This window comes from Harpegnathos saltator, unplaced genomic scaffold, assembly GCF_003227715.2.
Source record: "Harpegnathos saltator strain DR-91 unplaced genomic scaffold, Hsal_v8.6 scaffold796, whole genome shotgun sequence".
NCBI classification, from domain to species: Eukaryota; Metazoa; Arthropoda; class Insecta; order Hymenoptera; family Formicidae; genus Harpegnathos; species Harpegnathos saltator.
In genome coordinates, this window is record NW_020230644.1 from 179,312 (window position 1) to 201,346 (window position 22,035).

The 22,035-nt window shown below is 32.4% G+C and overlaps 1 protein-coding gene and 1 long non-coding RNA gene across 3 annotated transcripts; one reads left to right on the top strand and one right to left on the bottom strand.

Moving 5' to 3' along the window:
* Positions 1-1,588: 1,588 nt before the first annotated feature.
* On the bottom strand, positions 1,589-12,014 carry LOC105181427 (protein maelstrom homolog). 2 transcript variants are annotated; one of them, XM_011138182.3, is made up of 10 exons: positions 11,708-12,014; positions 10,013-10,217; positions 9,557-9,937; positions 7,079-7,248; positions 6,752-6,991; positions 6,261-6,485; positions 6,118-6,154; positions 3,495-3,560; positions 3,349-3,411; positions 1,589-2,326 (listed from the first exon to the last, which is right to left on the bottom strand). In XM_011138182.3, exons 1-10 carry the CDS (start codon positions 11,843-11,845, stop codon positions 2,301-2,303), a joined length of 1,551 nt encoding a protein of 516 aa, XP_011136484.1. In that variant the 5' UTR covers positions 11,846-12,014; the 3' UTR covers positions 1,589-2,300. The 2 variants fall into 2 exon arrangements, with proteins under 2 accessions (XP_011136484.1, XP_011136485.1); XM_011138183.3 differs by lacking the exon at positions 1,589-2,326 and adding an exon at positions 2,989-3,238.
* Positions 12,015-12,174: 160 nt separating this feature from the next.
* LOC112590383 (uncharacterized) lies at positions 12,175-13,214 on the top strand. The gene is made up of 3 exons (XR_003114165.1): positions 12,175-12,253; positions 12,606-12,856; positions 13,009-13,214. It is a non-coding gene; the product is annotated as an uncharacterized LOC112590383 (long non-coding RNA).
* Positions 13,215-22,035: the final 8,821 nt, after the last annotated feature.

Consider the following 22,035-nt stretch of genomic DNA (forward strand, 5'->3'; position numbering starts at 1 on the left):
GTTCTATCGCATCCCAGTTACAACATTGATTCGACGTCAATGAGGGTTGAATTAACATTGATTCAACGGTTTATTGATCATTGCAATGTCAAATCAACGGTCTTGACTGGGATGGAAACAAAAAATGACGTTGACATACTGGATTAGCCGTCATAAATGCCGAATGTAAATTCCATTGAAAACGTTTGGGCATTAATGAAGCTTAAGCTTCGTGGAAAGATTTAGAAAGTTGAGAAGTTAGTTCGACAAATTTAATTGATCTGAAGATCTTTACCTCAAGAATATGCCATAAAATTAGTAAAAAGAAGCTGTGCAATTGATAACGAAGGCGACTGAATAAATTATTAATAATAAAGCATTACAGTTCTAATCAGGTAATATATGTATATATATATAATTTTCCAAGCCATTATAATAAATTGTTTCTGAGTTACGCCAGACACTCTTATCAGACTGTAGACACACGCACATATATACACATACACACACATATACATACACATACACACACACACACACACAAACCTGCTAAAGCAGATTTTGCGCAGTCTGTTAGCAACGTCTATTGTCAGAAAGACAATAGATTATATACAAAATCTGTTTAACAGACTTTAACAATAAATTAGCGGCAGAATGCGTGCAATTTGCCATCAATCTATTGCCGGAGTTTGTTAGCAGGCCCTATCAGCAGTCTGATGGCAAATTGGAGACACGGATATATTTGAATCTCTCGACAGATTCTATTTGACAGATTTCTGTCGCTAATCTGAGCTCGTATTCTTGAAAAATGTCGCACACGATATTTCATGAATATCACCATATATCACAATTTTCAGCCAATTAAATTGCCCTGTTGATGAAATATCGTATACGATATTTTTCATAAATTTTCGAGAATAAAGGCTCTGACGTCAGTCTGCATACAGATTTCTTACTGGGTATATATGTGTGTGTGTGTGTATGTGTTCGTATGTGTAATTGCGCCCCTATATTCACTAACAATGCTTAAAATATATAATACATATACGCCACACTTGGAGAAACAAAACAGTTGCCTTCTGATATACTACACATGTCAATAATTGTCTATTTATAGCTCTGTTTTTTATCACTAAACTAGTGTACGCTCACGAAACTTAAAAAAAAAGATATACAGTTGAGAGTTGGAGAAAGAGAATAAAAAAACCAATACCAGTTAGTACGGTCAGTTCAGCAATAGAAAACAAATTTTAGGTCTATTATTTTTCGAAGAACTTCTGAACTAACAATAAGTTGGAGTAAAAGATTTTCTCTTATTCTGACTTATTACACCAATGCATAGTATTACTTCAAAAACTCTTCGAAAAAGAACAGACCCCTTATATCTAGGTTCTAGCTTGTTACATTCAAATAATAACATTATAAGCCATCACCTTTACCATGAATGTGTGTTTAGTTCGATTTGATATGATGCCATATAAAATGTATATTCTTTCCACCACTGTTTACTTCTGTTTCTCAATTTAAAAATTGGACGCTTTAAAAATTTTAAATAAAAATGAAACTTTGAAAATAAAACTGAAAATGAAAAATGAAAATTTTAACTTGGAAGACAAACTACATTTTAAGCAGCTAGTGAATATGAAAACAAAAGATTTAATTGTGTCATTAAAAAAAATTCTGAAACAACCGATAAGCTTACAAGACAACTCGAAATAGATCATAAGATCATGTAATTTATTTGCAAGCATTTAGCAAAGTGAATAACAGCGAAAAAGTGGGTGCATATGAATGACGTCCGAATGTGTAATTTTGAATGGGTATAATTTCACTGCTTTGTCATCATAAAAAATTTTTTTAAACCGTGTTATGATCGCGAGTGAAAAATGGATTTATGTCGATAATCCCAAGCACAATCATGGGTGAGCTCCGGTCAAACCGTTTCTCAGACATTACGATATAATATCCATTGCCACAAAGTACCCCTATGTATCTTATCTTATGAGATAAGAAAAATGTGATCTATTATATATGAGCTCTCTTGTCATCATACCAAATAGAGATTTACAGTCAGAAATTAAAGCGTTTGGATGCAACATTACTCTAAAAATAACTATTATATACTCAAACTAATCTAGAGCTATTCTTTTTTCTACCCGACCTCTGCTGCAGCCACGTAAACCCTCGGGTTGAAAATTTCTCCCACATTCTGCTTATTCATCAAATTACATTGATATAAGCCCGAAGGAATAGTGACTTCGAAATATCTTTAAAACTAAAAAATAAGTCGAAAACTTCTTTGAAACCAAGAAGCCGACCTTTTATGGATATAGAACCCGACCTCTGCCTGAAAGATAACAGAAGATAAGTGATTCAAACAGTACTTGCTTTAGTTAAAACAGATTGTTGTAGCTATTTTCTCTTAAAGCTTTCAGTTTTTTTTCTGTTATCTTGATTGTGACGTTAGAAATGAGAAAATCCATGCTAAAGTTTCATACAAATTATCTTGAAATAAAAGGATATATCCATAAATTAACACTTGTTATTAATTAAACATATTTCTGACATTCCGAAAATTTTTCTTTTATTAAAACCGATTTTTCTTTTATTAAAACCGAAATAAGCGAAAAATCAATACAGCACAACCACGAAAAAAAAAATTAAAAAGCAAGATTGCATATCATATTAATTTTATGGTTATTTATTAATTCTAATGATTAATGATTAATTAATTCATCATTACAGTAAAAGGAAATTTTCCGAGGCATTTTATAAATGTCCACGAGTCGATTACAAGTGTTATTTTATGGATACATCTTTTTATTTTGTCATAACCCGTAGGAATTTTTAGTACAGATTCTTTACCTCTGATGTCTAGCTTAATGAATTTCGAAATTTTATTAATTAACAAAGAAATATTTATGAAAATAAAATTAAAATCTCTCAATAGGAAAACATATTATTTATTACATTAACATAATATTTAGATGACTTTAAAAAAAAAATTGACATCGGAATTAGCTCATAAACTAATCCATATAAATGTTATAAGTTGAAAACCAGTTTCTGGTAATTATTTATCATACATTAGGCTATAACTAGTCTGATATACGAAAAACGTAAAAGTTATTAAATTATGAATAAAATAAAGGATGGATGCATTTTCTTATAACATAAATGGTTAAGTCAACATAATAGTACATCCCTTTTGAAGAAAGATTTATAACTCATAAAGATTTTATTCATGCATGACCTTGACCTAAAGAAATTAAATTAATAAGTAATAAATAAACAAAAAATTAAATCGGTGTAAAACTTCAAATAAATGCATAAGATTTTTTATAAGGTTTATTATAACATAATATTTACCTCTGCCCATAGGTGCTTTCCTTGATTTCTCTTTAATTTTTCGATACAATACACCTCTTCCACCTATAAATGCAGATATTTCAATTATACATGTATTTAAACATTTATGTGTTTGTGTTAATATTGTACATTATATATTGATTTACCAATAGGAGGAAAGTTCTTCTCATCATTCTTTGGCAGATAATCATCCATAGTAGCAGCTACATATGCTAAAAATAATTTAGAAAATAAGATAAAACAATAATGATATACAATAAATAATTTTATCGAAATAGATAGAATATATACAGGGTGAAGAAAAAACCTCGGGATCCCTGAAAATTTCGAAAAATATACACTTTATAAAAAAATGTTTCAGACAAAAGTTGTAGTGTTGAAAAGGATCTATTTACCGATCTTAACAATTCGACCTTGGATGGCGTCATCAACGTCAGGACAAGGCCACCTCGGATTTTTTAAATGGAATCCCCAATTTTTTATTGCATATTCTTATAGTCCTTCTTCAGACATTTTCAAAGCACTATGGTTTTATCCAATTTGAATAAGCTGTTCCGAAGTTATCGAGTTTTTTTAAAGTAAGATATCTAGCCAACTAAGGCAAGATCGGAGGATGATCCGGCCAACTAAGGCAAAGTCGGAATGATCAAGCCAACTAAGACAAGATCGGAGGATGATCCAGCCAACTCGTAAAAATAATTGCGCGACTAACTTCCAGGCATTGGCTCCTATTGGCTTGTCTTAATTTCGTTGATTGATTTATGTCAGTTATTTATTTATTTGAACTATTCTGCTGTTCGATGTTTATTTCTTCCATTTACTCATTTAATACTCATTACAGTTTAGTGAATCGCAAACTCGACTGAAATTCCTCTATTTTTTTGAAAATTATTAAGAAACAGTTTGAAGTTAGTTGTAAGCTGACTTAATTGCACTTCATTCCGTGCTCATTATTATTCTTCAGCACTGTCTTTAGAATAACTTTGAATTGATCCAAATATTAATTTAGTCGATTAGACTAAATCTTACCACTTCTGCTTGTCAATATGACAAATCTTTCAAAACGAGAACGCATATCTCTTTTGATGATGAGAGGATGGGATGATCGACTAAGGTTGTACAATGATGTGAGGCGGCTTTTTAATTAAACTTTTCGTAATCAGGGTAATGCCATTTCAAAATCTACCGTTGAAAGAACGATAAGGTGTTTTCAGGAAACTGGAAGTGTGAAAAATCGTGCAATACCAGGTAGGCCAGTATCAGCAACAAGTGTAGAAAAATCATTAGATGTTCTACAATTTTTTATCGAAAATCCGCATGATTTGACCCGCAAAATAAGACAGCAACATGAAATAGATCAAATGTCTATGCTTAAAATATTGAAAATGAATAAATTTCATCCTTATAAGATCCATCTTGTACAAGAGCTAAATGAAGATGATTTTGATAGGCGCATTGAATTTTATGATTTGATGATGGAAAAAATAGCCGAAGATCCTAACTATCTATCAAATGTAGTATTTTCAGATGAGGCAACATTTCAGTTAAATGGCCACGTTAATCGACACAATTGTAGATTTTGGTCAGATACAAATCCTCACTGGATTGAAGAAACACAAACGCAGTATCCACAAAAAGTGAATGTTTGGGGAGGCATTTTGAATTATGTTCTCATAGGTCCACTCTTTATTGACGGAAATCTAATAGCGATAAAATATGAGAATATGCTAAGAAACGAAATAGTTCCAGCGATATAAGCAATCATGGATGACAACTTCGAGCATACATGGTTCCAACAAGATGGTGCCCCCCCCCTACATTACGGAAGGGACGTCCGTAATTATCTGGACACAATGTTTCCTCATCGATGGATAGGACCTATAGAATGGCCCCCTCGATCACCCGATTTATCACTTAACGATTATTTCCTGTGGGGCCATTTAAAAGATAGAGTTTACAAAACGAAATCACAAAATTTGGATGACTTACGAAATCGAATTCTTGATGAAGCTGCTCTCATCCCTGCTGATCACATTCAAAAAGCCGTTTCATCTTTTTACGATAGATTAGCTTATTGTCAAACTGTTGATGGCTGATATTTTGAACAATTACTTTAGAGCTTTCCAGTATTGCCTTAGTTAGCCGGACAACTCCCGACCTTGCCTTAATTGGCCGGATCATCCTACGATCTTGCCTTGGTTGGCTGGATCATCCTCCGATCTTGCCTTAGTTGGCTGGATCATCCTCCGATCTTGCCTTAGTTGGCCGGATCATCCTCTGATCTTGCCTTAGTTGGATCATCCTACGATCTTGCCTTAGTTGGCTGGATCATCCTCCGATCTTGCCTTAGTTGGCTAGATATCTTACTTTAAGAAACTCGATAACTTCGGAACAGCTTATTCAAATTGGATAAAACCACAGTGCTTTGAAAGGGTCTGAAGAAGGGCTATAAGAATATACAATAAAAAATTGGGAGTTCCATTTAAAATCTCCGAGGTGACCTTGTCCTGACCTTGATAACGCCACCCAAGGTGAAATTGTTAAGATCGGTAAATAGATCTTTTTCAACGCTACAACTTTTGTCTGAAACATTTTTTTATAAAGTGTATATTTTTCAAAATTTTCAGGGGTCCCGGGGTTTTCTCTTCACCCTGTATATAACTTTATATTATAAACAAATTATATATGTTTTACGCACACACGCACGCATTGTGTGCTTGTATATTTATATTGTCTAATAATTTAATTTATATAACTTTTTATACTTACATACAGTATTTGGAGGTCGCATTGGTTTTCCGAATATCTAAAAAGGAAAATGAATCAATAAATTAAATAAATATTAATAAATTATATAATTATAATAACATTGTACTTTCCATTTAATAGAGAGATTATAGGAATATACATACATAGTTTGGAACAGATTTTTGCTCTGGTTCATCAGTAGGTTTACTGACAGGTTCATCAATAGCTTTATCAACAGATTCATCAGAATCAGCAGTAAACTTAGCAGTAGTACTAGCTTCCTTTGTTTTACTGTAATCAATAACTAAAACTGGCTTGGATTCTTTCCGACGACGCATCTCATCTTCGTATGACCTTTCAGAAACTCTTATTCTATGTTGCTGACTTACCTGTTAAAATATATATATATAAAACAAAATATATTAAAAATGTAATCATGCTGATAAGTATCGAAAACAGTATTGCATGTATGTATACATCTCATTTAATTGCTTAAAAAATTATTCAATATATTATCTATTTATATGCACGCACGCATCATGCAGACCCACACCTGTATGCGTGTGTGCGTGCGTGTATGTATATGCTTTCACAAATCCATATATATACATAAATATATGTGCATAGAATGGCATTTCAAATATATGATACTTACGCCTGTACTGGAGATCACTGAATATAGCTCAGATTCTTGAGGTACTTCCCGCTTGATATCTAAATTTGCCATCGATTGCATCATGCCTTTGTAGCTACAATCAGCTTCTTCGGGATAATGCACTCCTGATTTCATTTCTACTTGAAGTGGATTGCAAAATTCTTCACACATGTTCCATGTCCACTGATGCAGGACTGACTTACTGCAATATTCAGACCCTCCGTCCGTATATTTATGAAACTGTATTATAAGAGATATTATTGTATTATAATATTATTTTATTAATCCAATAAAAATTGTAAGATTAAAGTATATTAGACTACTTACTATACATTCATTTCCTCTTTTATAAATATGCGTAAAGCGTGTAAATGTATATTCTGCATAAGCTTTCGTGTATTTAATCTCTCGATCCTCTCGTTTCTTATAGGCTTCATCTGCTAAATGCTTAAACAGTGATTCTATTTCATAAACTAAAAACTGCTCTTCATCTTGATCTAAAACGGAAGTGAATATAAAATTTACATATACAGGATGATTTAAAAAAATCCAGAACAGCCAATTATTCCCAAAATAATTGGTTCTGTAAGAAAATATTTGAGATACAGTTCATAGAACTGAACGAAATCCTGCATCATTTTAGAAACAATGACAATTATTAAGATATGAATTCAATTATTAACCCATTAACGCCCAAAAGTCCTAAAATATTAGCCTTACTTTGCAACTGTATTTTATGTAGAGAAACATTATATAAGGTTGGAACAATATTTCCTTATGTTTTCGGAATCGTTCTACAAGATTCCGGCATCAAAATTCGTTTGGATTCACAATAAAATCCAATATGGCGGAATTTTTGGAAAAAAGTCGTGAAAAATCGACAATTTTATTTTTTACAAGTTTGATTTCGTATCAAAAACGTTACTTTGATACAGATACAAGTGTCACATCTTGTCTCAAGAATATTCAACTTTCAAGATATGCATTAGTGAAAATGTGAATTCAAGATGGCTGCCTCAAAATGGCAGTTTGAGCGAAGAAAACTTAAAAAATAATGTATTTTTAGAATAACTTCACAAAATCCTAGTATTTAGCATCAATTTAGTATCCAGGTTACTGATTTTAAGATATTTATTGACAACTAATTCATATTAGAAAATTTCAAAATGGTAGATCCAAAATGGCGATTAAAAGGTACGAATAATCGTGAAAATTTCCAGATTTTCATGAATTTTCTTCTATTATTTTCATATTCATGAATTATTTTCGAGACGTACACACGTACATATACAGAGTGGGTAATTATAAACTTACAAACTTTATAAAAAACTTTATAAAGAACATAAAAAACATCGAGATAAGTACAAACAAACGGGAAAAAATAGAAATCGACTATGTAAAGGTTTGAAAACAATTACTAAATAAATGAACGAATAAACGCTCAGTGGGCATACGTTGTGGGCATCGCAGGCATGCTACTTCGCATGGCTTGGGCCGGATTGGCAGGCAACAACAGCACGCGCCGTTGTTGTCTGTCAATCCGGTCCAAGCTGTATGGAGTAGCAGGCCCGCGATGTCCGACCACTGCGCATTTATTCCCTCATTTATTTAATAATTTTTCTCAAAACTTTACGTAACCGATTCCAATTTTTCCCCGTCCGTTGTACTTATCTCGATATTTTATGTTTTTTATGAAGTTTGCAAGTTTATAATTACCCACCCTGTATATATACGTGTGTACGTCTCGAAAATAATTCATGAAAATAATAGAAGAAAATTCATGAAAATCTGGAAATTTTCACGATTATTCGTGCCTTTTAGTCGTCATCTTGGATCCGCCATTTTGAAATTATCTAATTTGAATTAGTTGTCAGCAAATATCCTAAAATCAGCACCCTGGATACTAAATTAATGCTAAATACTAAGATTTTGCGAAATTATTCTAAAAATACATTATTTTTTAAGTTTTTCCGCTCAAACCGCAATTTTGAGGCAGCCACCTTGAATTCACAATTTCACCAATGCATATCTTGAAAGTTCAACATTTTTGAAACAAGATGTGACACTTGTATCTGTATCAAAATAACGTTTTTGATACGAAATCAAGCTTATAAAAAATAAAATTATCGATTTTTCACGACTTTTTTCTACAAATTTTGCCATATTGGATCTAAACGAATTCTGATGCCAGAATCTTGTAGAACGACCCCGAAAACATAAGAAAATGCTATTGCAATCTTATATATGTTTCTCTACATAAAATATAGTTGCAAAGTAAGATTAATATTTTAGGACTTTTGGGCGTTAATGGGTTAAGATATAAATTAAATTTATAAAAAAAGATAATGAATAAATGTGATGAAGTGATAATTCTTTCAAAAGATTTATTTTACATTACTAAACTAGTATAAAGATTTGCAATTTAAAAAAGATATAAAATTAAGACTTGTTAAAAAAAATCTTATTAAATATAAAGCAGACAATTCAGCAATAAAAACAAATCTAAAATCTTATTCAAAATATTTAAATCTATCAACAATTACTTGAGAACGGCAGATGGTGTAGAAATTTAAATTATAATACTGTCCAGCGTCTCCGATGTTGTCACAAAATTATGCATCTATTTACTAAGTTTTAATGATATCTCAAAAATTATCATTGTTGCAAAATGATAGAAAACTTTCAAATTTGATAAATTCTACATATATATGTGAACATATGCATTGCAAGTTTTCTCTATATTAATTGATTATAAATTTATTATGACATTAAAATAGATGCATGAGGATACAAGATGATACTTACTTGCTGCTTTGCATAATGTTGCTAATAAAGATTGTACTGCTCCTTTAAGAGATTTTGTCGTATAAAGTGGGGGATATTTGTCTACAATCTTTCTGGGTTTCAAGAAATTAGTTAATTTCTCGTACATAATAGCAAAGTCAGATTCTTCACCTGGACATTCTATAGGTATGTTATGAGTAGACTGACTAGTTTCCAAGGCTTCCCGCCTATATCCTAATGGAATTGGAACACCAACAATTGTATGATGTATATCTTCTATGCCATTCTCAAGTGAAAAGACACCAACTGCATATTCAGCTGGGAAATATTCAACCACATTGTCAACAAGCTTTGTGAAAAACCAGTTAACATGTACAAAACAGAATTTCAGCTGTGGTAAAACTGTATGATAAAAAATATTATCAATATATTATCACAGATTATATTGTGTATATTTATTTTGTATATTATATTCACCATTATGATTTACAGCTCTGGTGATTGTTGATTCTAGATACTCATACATATCTTCTATAAACTTTTGTTCTTCTATTTCTTTCTGTTCGAGCAATTGTATGCATTCTCCATGTGTAGTTTTTTTACTATTTGCATTTATTTGTGATGTAATCTTGTCTTTCTTTGCTTGAGCTTCATATGGGCCTCTTTCTTGTTTAGTTAAATTCTATAATATACATAAAAAGTAATTATATATCTTAGTTAATAAATATAATATACAATAATTTACAAGTAGTTAAAATTCTGCAATAGTTTTAACTATACAAAATGTTAATTTTGCAAGATATTGAATAATTAAATATAAACTAAGATACAATCACAATATAAACTAATCACAAAGATACAAATGAAAATAAAATAATAAGTTAGGTAAATGAGAGCTAACACCAGTGGATAAACATAAATAGTAACACCAATGAACAGGCACAATTACAAAGAATTTATTAAGATATTTACATATGTTTTGGTCCTATTTTTTAGATCCTCTTTAGTGTAAACAAATAAAAAGATTTCGCAATGAAACAAAATTTCACAATGAAAAACCGTATCTTTGAGAAGCAATGAATCTAGATGTAAAGGCATAAAAACAAAAGTGTGAAAATTACCTATAAATAGCAAAGAATAATTTATAAAAAGAAAGATAAAAAGATAAAATACATCGTCAAAAATATCCTTACCAAACAATCGCACTTCTCAGCTAGAAGTAGAACATCAAATCAAATATACTAATACAAAGCATGCTTTCGCATCTCTCAATGTGAAATAGTCAATATGAAATGAAGTTTAAACTGACTTATATAATATATACAAAGCTCAATCATAACACATGATCATATGTACAGAAGTTTTTCAATAATAGGTAAATAACCTTTACTTAAACCATTGATGTCCTTATGTAAATTTAAACTTAATTTCTATCTTATAACATAAAACATCTCGGAGATCATGTGCTTCAAATAAGATGTTTTATACTTTAAGTAATTTTTACACTTTTTTCTTTTTGAGCCTTTACATCCAAATCCATTGCTTCTAAGGACATGATTTTTTCATCACAAAATTTTTTCATTGCAAAATCTTTTTATTTGTTTATACTGAGGAGGGTCCAAAAAATAGGGTCCAAAATATATGTAAATATCTTAATAAATTCTTCGTAATTGTGCCTGTTCATTGATATTATTATTTACATTTGTCCACCAGTGTTAGCTCTCACTTGCCTAACTTATTATTTTATTTACATTGAATAAGTTTATGTTTTGATTTTTAGATAAGTAATAGAGATATTCTATATATTATTCTAAATATTTGTCAAAAATAACAAATTAGTGACTTTTCGAAAGAATTTTGTATGGAAAAATAGAAAACAAATTAAAATCCAAAATTACAAAAAACATCACTATTTCTCTATGTTTATATATTTGTGTCCAATCAGCATCTTCTTTATAGTTTGCACTTTGGTAAGTATTAAAATTCAACTCAAGTTCGTTAATTACTCAACAAATAAATTATTTAAATAATAATAAATTAACATTTATTTTTTTATACCAATATAGAATTATCAATAAAAATATGAATATTGCATATGTATATAACATAAATAATTTAAATATTATTTCTAATTTGTAATTGTTTTGAAACATATTTTTTTTCAAATCATACCTGCCATTCCTCATTACAATCTGGATCCGCTTGCACGTCCTTAAGACCATTGGGGAACGTGCAACCTCTTGCTTCCGCACGTTTTTTCCAATCAATCATAAAGAAAAAGAACGCGTTCCTGCCTTTAGCTTTTGGCATATTGTTCGTTCCACGAAAAAAGAAAGATTTGTCGTCTCTTACAAAGCCGTGAGAAAAATCAAGTTCATAACAAACGTACGCAACCGCCAGAAAAATCCTGATTCAAAGAACATTGGAGTTAAGACCTTTGCACGTAGAAAATCTGTAACTGCAACCGTAAGGCAGGGCAGTCAAACTCAGATAGGATTTACGAGGACACTGTATTTCTGCCCCATGTCTACTGAGGGCGTTAGTATCGACATCAAATGTTATATGAAGTTTCCACTCATAATTTACTTTCTTATATGAACTTGACTTGTCAATTATTATATAGGTAAAAAGGTTATAAATATACAAAAAGGTATACTAACAAAATCGGCAAATACGCAATTTGTGTGTTCTACAAATATAATTCTGTTTCAGTAAGACGTAAGTCGTACACGTATTATCGTAAAGTAATCTAGTAGATTCGCGAAAAATGAGATATAAGTTTAGATTTTATAAATAAATCTTTTTGCAATCATTACTATGTCCTAAAAAGTTACGAGTCATAGCTGTATTAATAGTCCGGTCTTATATTTAAGATCGTGTTAAGTTCATTTTCAGCTGCATTTTCATGCTGCATAGATCATTTGGTACCTTGGGATCCATTGGGTACAGAGTATCTGAACGTGAATTTCAGACGGTCTTAAATATAAGATCCGACTATGAATACAGCCAGAATAGAGTCAGATTTAAATTTCAAATATTTAATAATTTGTAATATTAAATATTTTTTTAGCAACATAAGTCACAAAAAATATGCAGTATTGCACTGTAATGGGACAGGTAAACGAATGTTTACCTTTTCAAAGCCTACCAAAAATAATAATAAGTTTTTAAAATGGTTATTGGCATGCGGAGATGAAAAATTATTAAAAATAGCAGAGAAAAAAATAGCCAGCAGAATAATTTGTGAGAACCATTTTGAGGAAAGATATAAATTTCCAAAGAAATTAAGCAATGATGCTGTGCCTACTTTATTATTACCAAGTATATTGAAAAATTATTAAAATGTACTAACAGAAATCAATTTTTTTTATAAAAAAATGATAAATAAATTATACTATTATACCCAATAAAAAACGCTGTTATAGTGAATATAAAGCTATATATTTTCTTATAAATATTTAATTTGTTTACAGAACCAATTAATATTATACAACATGAAAGGATTGATGTTACAAATGCTTCCGAATTTATATCAAATGGTAAAAGTTAACTTATTAATCTGCACACATAGCACAAAGTCTTCAAGAGATGTCTAAGGCTGGTATTCATAGTCGGATCTTATATTTAAGACCGTCTTAAGTTCAAATACTGTGTAGCCAATTAAATGATCCATACAGCATCTGAAGATGAATTTAAAACAGCCTTAAATATAAAATCCGACTATGAATACCAGTCTAAGACATTTTCTGAGACATTTGGAAATCCTCTGGACGTCTTTCAGATATTTTTTAAGATCTTTTGTTGTCTTATCATAATCAAATTTTCTTTTTAACAATCTGGTATGTACTAATATTACTTTAATTTAATTAGAATATGAACAAACAAACCAAATTGAAGATATAGTTCATAATAGCAATCGTCAAGAATTATCATCAGGTAAGATATAAGTAATGACCTAGACAGTGCAGATCTGCACGAGATATCTGAAAGATGTCCAGAGGACATTCTACATTTTAAATATGTCTCCAAAACATTCTCAAGATATCCCTTGAAAATTTTTACTGTCTGAGGATGTAACGAAGAGTTTTACCCCCGTTACTATCGTGTGACGGCGACCACCGATCGTCACACGATCGCGAGAAATCATCGTCGCGCGCCCCCGGCAGCACCGAACACCTATGCCGCGGCAACCCGACATACCGCCGGAAAAAAGCCGAATTCGGCGAAACGGTCGGGGAAGATCGTTCCCCAGAAAAGGGTAATTCGCGAAAATCGCGCGACTTTCCGAAAAATCGGGGGGAACTAGTCCCCCGATTATCGGCCACCGATCGTCGAGAGGCATTTAGGGTATAAAACCCGCTCTCGAGCAGAGATCGAGGCAGACCGTCAGAGACAGTCAGTCAGTCAAATCAGCTACCAAGGAGAGCTCCAGCGAGAACCGTGCAGGGAAGTCGACGAGAAGGCAAGGCATCCGCCGGTGAGTAAAGCTTCCACACCGTACTGAACCACCGGGAAATTTTACAAGACTCGGCAGCCGAGCCTCGTCAGCCGACCGGCATCGCGAATTTATCGTATTCATCCGTCTATGTCGGCAGCAGTTAGGCACCGACACAGAATATTTCTAAGTCTCTGTTCGCGGATTTATACGTGCTCGTCCGTCTGTGTCGGCAGCAGTTAGCCACCGGCACAGAATATTTCTAAGTCTCTGTTCGCGAATTTACCGTATTCGTCCGTCTGTGTCGGCAGCAGTTAGCCACCAGCACAGAATAATTCTAAATATCTGTTCGCGAATTTACCGTATTCGTCTGTCTGTGTCGGCAGCAGTTAGCCACCGGAACAGAATAATTCTAAGTATCTGTTTCCGAATGAACGGCAGCAGTTAGCCGCTGTTCCGCGATTTATAAGTGCTTGTCCGTCTGTGTCGGCAGCAGTTAGCCACCGACACAGAATATTTCTAAGTATCTGTTTCCGAACGAACGGCAGCAGTTAGCCGCCGTTCCGCGATTTCTAAGTATACGTCCGTCTGTGTCGGCGGCCGTTGGCCATCGACATCGAATATTTCCTGAGTTCTGTTCGCGGATATCAGTGCTCGTCCGTCTGCGTCGGCAGTAATTAGCCACTGACGTAGATTAGCTTCTAAGTCCCTGTACGCGAGTATAAGTGTTCGTCCGTCTACGTCGGCAGCCGTTGGCCACCGACATAGAATATTTCCGAAGTATCTGTTCGCGGATTTATCAGTGCTCGTCCGTCTGTGTCGGCAGCAATTAGCCGCCGCCACAGACAAATTTTCCACAGTCGGCGTGTGAAGAAGTGAACGTGCTCGTCCGTCAGTTTTGACCGTGGTAAGCCACCCGGAATAAACCATCTCCAACTTATCCAGAGAACAACTGGCATAAACCGCCCTCAACAGGACTTGTGGCCGAGGGCGTCGGACCGCCAAGAGGCAGCAGGACATCCTCTCTGACCCCGCGGATAGGGGACCGTCCCCTGCAGCTAAGCGGAATCACGGGCACCGAGGAACGGGCATCGCCGACGCCACACCGAACCAGCGAGCCCGCCTACGTACATTTATATACAGGGTGTCTTATAACTAATCTGGCAAAGCTCGTGGAGACATAGAGCGGGTTAAGACAAATATGAAAGTCCCATACCGTTTTGTGAGATTCACAATAATTATCGAGTTATTAATGACAGAAATCTGAGGAATGAGTGCACGTCGAGACGTTATGGAAGGAGTATCTAGCCGCTCAGGCTAAAGAGCACTGCCCAGTCGACAAAGGAACTGTTACCGGCGTGCGGCGAGAGGAAGGACGACGCGCCAATGTTTATGTCCTTACCTCGCCGCTCCTACATCCCGCCGCACCGTGTCTAAGCTCACGCCGATATGGCCGCTGAATATTCGCGATTATAATTATGAGATTATTTTATGAGGTACCACAGATAGCTCATATTGAATTGTAAAGTTCAAGATTCAAAAGTTCTTCGATCAAGAAAAACATCGAAAAGGAGAAAGCGATAGAGAGCGATGAGATCTACAGAGATTCTTATCGTTTTCTATCGCAATCTATCGTTTTGCTGCATCGGATCCGAAAGAAATGATATCGCGTAAAGATAGAGTACGATGAACACTTTTCATCGAACTCTATTGTACTCTATCGTTAGGAGAATATTTAATTGTTAGAGTATGATAGAATTCGCGTAGAGACTCATCGTGTCCTATCGTTTTATTCAAGTCTATACGGAAAATATGTTTGGTTGAATGAACCCATTTTCTGACGAAATGAGAGGGAGAAAGAGAGAGAGAGAGAGAGAGGGAGAGAGAGAACGATTAAGAAATTTTGATTGAAAAAAGCACAATTTTGTTTAAGTTAACCATAAACCTTGATGAATCAGATTCAGTGTTAATATTTTCAGTTAATATTTCTCTGTATCGTTCATATTTCATTTGCAAGCTGTATCATGGACCAAACATTTTTACCATATATCATGCATAAATTGTTGTCTTATATCGTAATTCTTGTCAGTGGTATATTAACGACAGAAGGAACTGAAAGTTCTGTATCGTACAATTGCGAAAAGAGGACCATCGTTGTCAATAGTGCATCAACGATACTCGGCATAAAATTGATTCCTAGGTATAATCGCGATACAACGCAAATCCGAATGTGTTATTTTAAATCTATCGCTTTCTCCTTTTCGATGTTTTCCTTCGAAGAACTTTTGAATCTTGAACTTTACAATTCAATATGAGCTATCTGTGGTACCTCATAAAATAATCTCATAATTATAATCGTGAATATTCAGCGGCCATATCGGCGCGAGCTTAGACACGGTGCGGCGGGATGTAGGAGCGGCGAGGTAAGGACATAAACATTGGCGCGTCGTCCTTCCTCTCGCCGCACGCCGGTAACAGTTCCTTTGTCGACTGGGCAGTGCTCTTTAGCCTGAGCGGCTAGATACTCCTTCCATAACGTCTCGACGTGCACTCATTCCTCAGATTTCTGTCATTAATAACTCGATAATTATTGCGAATCTCACAAAACGGTATGAGACTTTCATATTTGTCTTAACCCGCTCTATGTCTCCACGAGCTCTGCCAGATTAGTTATAAGACACCCTGTATATATAGAACCAAATATCTTTGTTTTTTTTTAATAAACGGGGTGCCTCGCGGGGCGCACCACACTTGCTAACACACCAAACGCCGGACACACATTTCTTGCGAGGAGAAGCAACTTTCCACAACCCCCTTCACCCTAGTAACGCACCGGGGCGGCGGCGAGCGAAGCGTCGCGGAAGCGGCGAGTCAGGCGCGACGGTGGGCGACCGATCGCACCGAACCCCGCGGGCGTTACCATCACAAGGATTTATTTATTCGTTACAATTTAATCAATTTTATATTAAAATTATTCAAAACTTGTATAATGCAGTAGGAAAACATGAAAGAAAAAAGTGTGATTTATTTTAAAGAGAAAATAGACAGAGTACTTTGAATATTATTATATTTTTTTATTTTACTTCAAAAATATTCATATTGCATTAATCCGGAAATATTACATTTACATTACGTAGGTACAGCAATATTATTTGTTGAACGTGATACAAAGTCGCCGAATTTATGTTCAAGTAAAAATAGATTGAGAAAAAATTTGGAGAAAAAAAATAAAGGTAAATTTCATTATAATTCTATAATGAAATTATACAATATTTAATTACAATATACAGAGTGATTCGCATAAAGTGACTAATTCCATTATTAACGAAATTTTAAGACATGAAGAAATAGTATTCATAGTATATACTATTTTTTCATATATCTTCATATTTTGCTAATCATTGAATTAGTCATTTTATGTATGAACTTCATAACAATTTGTTCAATAAAAAGGGGAACTTTATTAGTGGACATTATTATTTAAGAGCTGGAGACGCTCTTGAAGACATTTTTAAGATCAACCAAATTTTTTTTATATTATATTTTTTTAATAATAAGTAATATGTATACAGGGTGTCCGGTAACTTGTTAAGCAGCTGCCGTGTACAGGCCGATTATGTCTAAGTAAAAAAAATTTATCTGTTTATTAATTTTTATAAATATATAAGCAGTCGATGCAAATTAGCTGAGTATTATTTTATCATAGATTTAGTCACGCAGCCACCTGCTGTCTATTCACATTGCTATCCAACAGACATACATAAAACACAACATTGGAATAATAGTATATTATAAAAAAGAAATTGTCATAGCAATTGACATTTCGCTAAAAAAGACGAAAAAGTATTTTATATAAGAAAAGTATTTAATATAAGAAATACATTAACATTTGTTACAAAGTTTATGAGAGCAATAAAAAGAAATGTGGAAATAAAAGTGAAAAAAAATTGAATATTGTTTTTTGAGTGTTGAAAAGATATGGCATCTTTTTAAGTGTTGGGAGAATATATCTTTTAAAAGATTCTCTTCATAACTTACATCTAATACCAAAATTAACGTTTCAGGATGTGTTCCTATATACACTGGTAGTACTGAAAATCTATAATATATGTAACGTTTACTCAACATTTCCAATACTTATCATGAATTTTGGACTGCAACTTTACATTGATAAATAAAATATATAAGTGATAAAATGTAAATCTATGATAAAATAATACTCAGCTAAATCTATGATAAAATAATACTCAGCTAATTTGCATCGACTGCTTATATATTTATAAAAATTAATAAACAGACAAATTTTTTTTACTTAGACATAATCGGCCTGTACACGGCAGCTGCTTAACAAGTTACCGGACACCCTGTATACATATTACTTATTATTAAAAAAATATAATATAAAAAAAATTTGGTTGATCTTAAAAATGTCTTCAAGAGCGTCTCCAGCTCTTAAATAATGTATGAAAGTCACAATATTTTTGCATGCTATTTATGTACAATCATGGACGAAAAAGTTGTCCGCAATTTTGAAGATGAATTTTTAAACTCCATCTTGTCCAATAGGAGCATTCTACCATCAGGTAACGAATTCTTCCATTGGATAAAATGGAGAAATCATACAAACTCATACAAATGAAGGGAAAAAATTTTCCAATGCCAATGGCACCACTGATTTTTTTTTATTTCAAGTAGTTTTTGAAACTTTCTTTCTCCTAGTAATAGTTGAGAAAATTATTTAAATCTTATCGAATCAATTAATATAAATCTTAATTAGTCAATTAATATAAATTTAATATAAATCTTCTGTGTTGCTTTTAACTAATTTAGCATGTTTGTCTTATTTATTCATGTATTTCTATTTCTTTTTTTTTCAGCATGTTGTGTTCTCATCTTTTTTATGTTATTTTCATGTTTTTCATCTTTTTTATGTTTTTCTGTGTTGCTTTTAACCAATGTAGCATGTTTTTCTTGTTTATCAATGTTTGTCTACTTCTTTTCTTTAACATGTTTTGTTATTTTTTTCCAGTTAATCTGTTACGATGTTTTAATGTTAATAAGACAGTAGATCTCTAACCTAAGGAACGCCAAATTTATAATTTTGTGGCTTCACTTAGAAAGACTATTATACGCACTGCACGAAGAAATAATTTATTGTTACGTTTACAAGAAGCTAATAGATTTCTGCAAAATTGCATTTTATCAATGAATTACCACAACCTGCAAAACATTATTTTACAAGCTACTTAAGGAATATGAACAAAAATAAGTATAAAAAAACATATACTCTTGAAGACAAAATATTTGCTATTACATTATATAAAAAAAGCCCACGAATGTATAGATTTCTTGAAAAAATATTTTGTTTGCCTTGCAAAGAAACTTTAAGAACACTGTTACAAAAAATTCCAATAAAACCAGGGATATGTGATAATATTTTTGAGGAAATAAAAACTCGCGTGCAAACTTTTGATGATGACAAATACAAATATTGTATACTAATTTTCGATGAGATTAAGTTAGGCTCTTCATTGATTTATAATCCAGCTACTGATCTTATTGAAGGTTACGTAGATAACGGATACGACAGAAAAATTGTAATTGCAGATCATGCTCTTGTTTGGATGTTCAAAAGCATATTTGGCATTCCATGGAAACAAGCAGTAGCATTTTCTTTTTGTAAAGGCACTACATCATGGATAGATATTGCTCGTACTTTCAAAGAAATTGTAACACGAGGTCAAGATGCAGGATTAATAATTATAGCGTCAATATGTGATCAAGGAGGAACGAATAGTAAAGTTATACAAAATCTTATTATTAATTCAAAGCAAGAAGCATCAGTAAATAATAAAACATTAATAAAGAATGTTATTGTTATTAACAATTAACAAATAATACCGGTCTTTGATCCACCACATCTTTTAAAATGTATTCGAAATAATTTACTTACAAAAGATTTGAAATATAAGTTAACAGATAATAAAACGCGAATAGCTAAGTGGGAACATATAGAGGACGCTTATTTCATTGATCGCAGTAATGGTAATTTTCGAATAATGCACAAATTAACAGATTTCTATATAGTGCCAAATAAAATAAAAAAAAATGAAGGTTTCCTATTGCACTCAAGTTTTTAGTCGCACCGTGGCCTCAGTAATGACACTAATGAGTTCAAGTAGATTTTTCAGTTCTTGTGAAACAAGATGCATGTCTCAGGAAGGAAAAGAGACTGCCGAATTGTTGTTATTTTTTAATAATTTATTTGACTCTGTCAATGGCAATATTAATATAGAAGATGGACAATATGAACAATTGTGGGACGATGCTATTGCAATCTTTAATACAATGGAATTTGAAAAAAAGAAATCGCATGATCGAAAATTTCCTGATGTCCTAAAAAACTGGATATATACTATCAAAGGATTTAAATTAATAGTTGATTATTGTAAAGAATTAGGTTTTATCGAAATACCTACCAAACTTTTTAATCAAGATGCTTTGGAAAATTTTTTCGGGCAATTAAGACAATATGATGGTAGAAACATCAACCCAAACTGTACTGCTTTCTTAGGCTATTATAAAAGTTTGTTAATAAATGCATTTATTCAGTCTTCTTTAGTATATGGAAATTGTGCAACTGATAATATTTCTACATATTTGTTAAATTTGAAACAACTTTTGCATTCATCTACATTTGAAAATAATGAAGTTACACCTATACCTAATATTAATATATCAATAGAAATACCCGTGCAATGTGAAAATTATAACGACAAAACGACATTTAGTATGCATAATTTTCCAATTAAACAATTATTGTTACTATTCCATAAATGTGAAATGCATGAAGAATTAAAATATGTTGCAAGAGAATATAATTTTTAAAAATAATATTATAGCAATAGAAAATTGCAAGAAAAAAACTCGTTTATATTTACCACTAATATCGCATTACGTAAAATTTTCAACTCATATTAAAGAAAATATAATGCAAAGGATTGATTTTGAATTTATAAAATGTGGGCATGAAATGTCGATGAAAGCTAAGTTTATACATATGTATGTTGATCATATTATTAATTATTATTTTAGTTTTGTTCGAAAAATTTTAAAAGGGTCATTAAATTTACCTAGTTATTCAGATCCTCTTTTTCAAATTACAGCTGATTATTTTAAGAAACACAAACGAAATATTCGCATAAATCACTTGTGCTTTTAAATAATGCTTATATATTTACTGTTTGTGCATGTCTATAATGTTTGGATTTACATATTTTTACGTATTAATGTAAAAAGGCCTTATATTTTATTCACTGCGTAATATATGTATGAACATGTTTCCGAGATATAAATAATATAACTCTTATATTATTTACCTTTCCTTATAATGACATATGTTCAAGAAATAAACAAAATAATCTACGTAAACTGTTTATTTTTATAAATTTATATATATGCATAATATATATATATATATATGTCCATATTCTAAACTACTTTTTGTTGCTAAAAACGTCTTTAAAAATGTTTATATAATATGTCTTCTAATTCGATATAAGTTACTTTTAGAGACACCTTTAATAAATTTAGTAATAAAATAAAGAGTTTAGAATATGGACATAATCTATATAAATAACATAGTCTAAAGAAAACTGTCGCTCGAGACGACACCATTAAATTTAGTTCGCCCCCGTGTCTATTGGCGGCGCTCATTCCAATGTCACAGTCTATAACATGAGAGTTTGCCTGCCCTGCCGTAAGGTCGTAAGAAAACTGACCAATCATAATCGATTATTCTCCTTGCACTAGAGGAATAATCGACTGTGATTGGTCAGTTTTCTTACGGCCTTACGTTTACGGTTAAATTCTTCTACGTGCAACGGCTTTAAGGCCTGGTCTACAATAGATGTTGTAAGCTGTAAGCCGTAAGAACTGACCAATTATAGCTGATTATTTTTGTAATAATCGACTGTGATTCGTCAATTCTTACGGCTTACAACTTACGATACGTATTGTAGATCAGGCCTAAAGGCTCGTCTACATTAGCTGTAAGAGTAAGGCT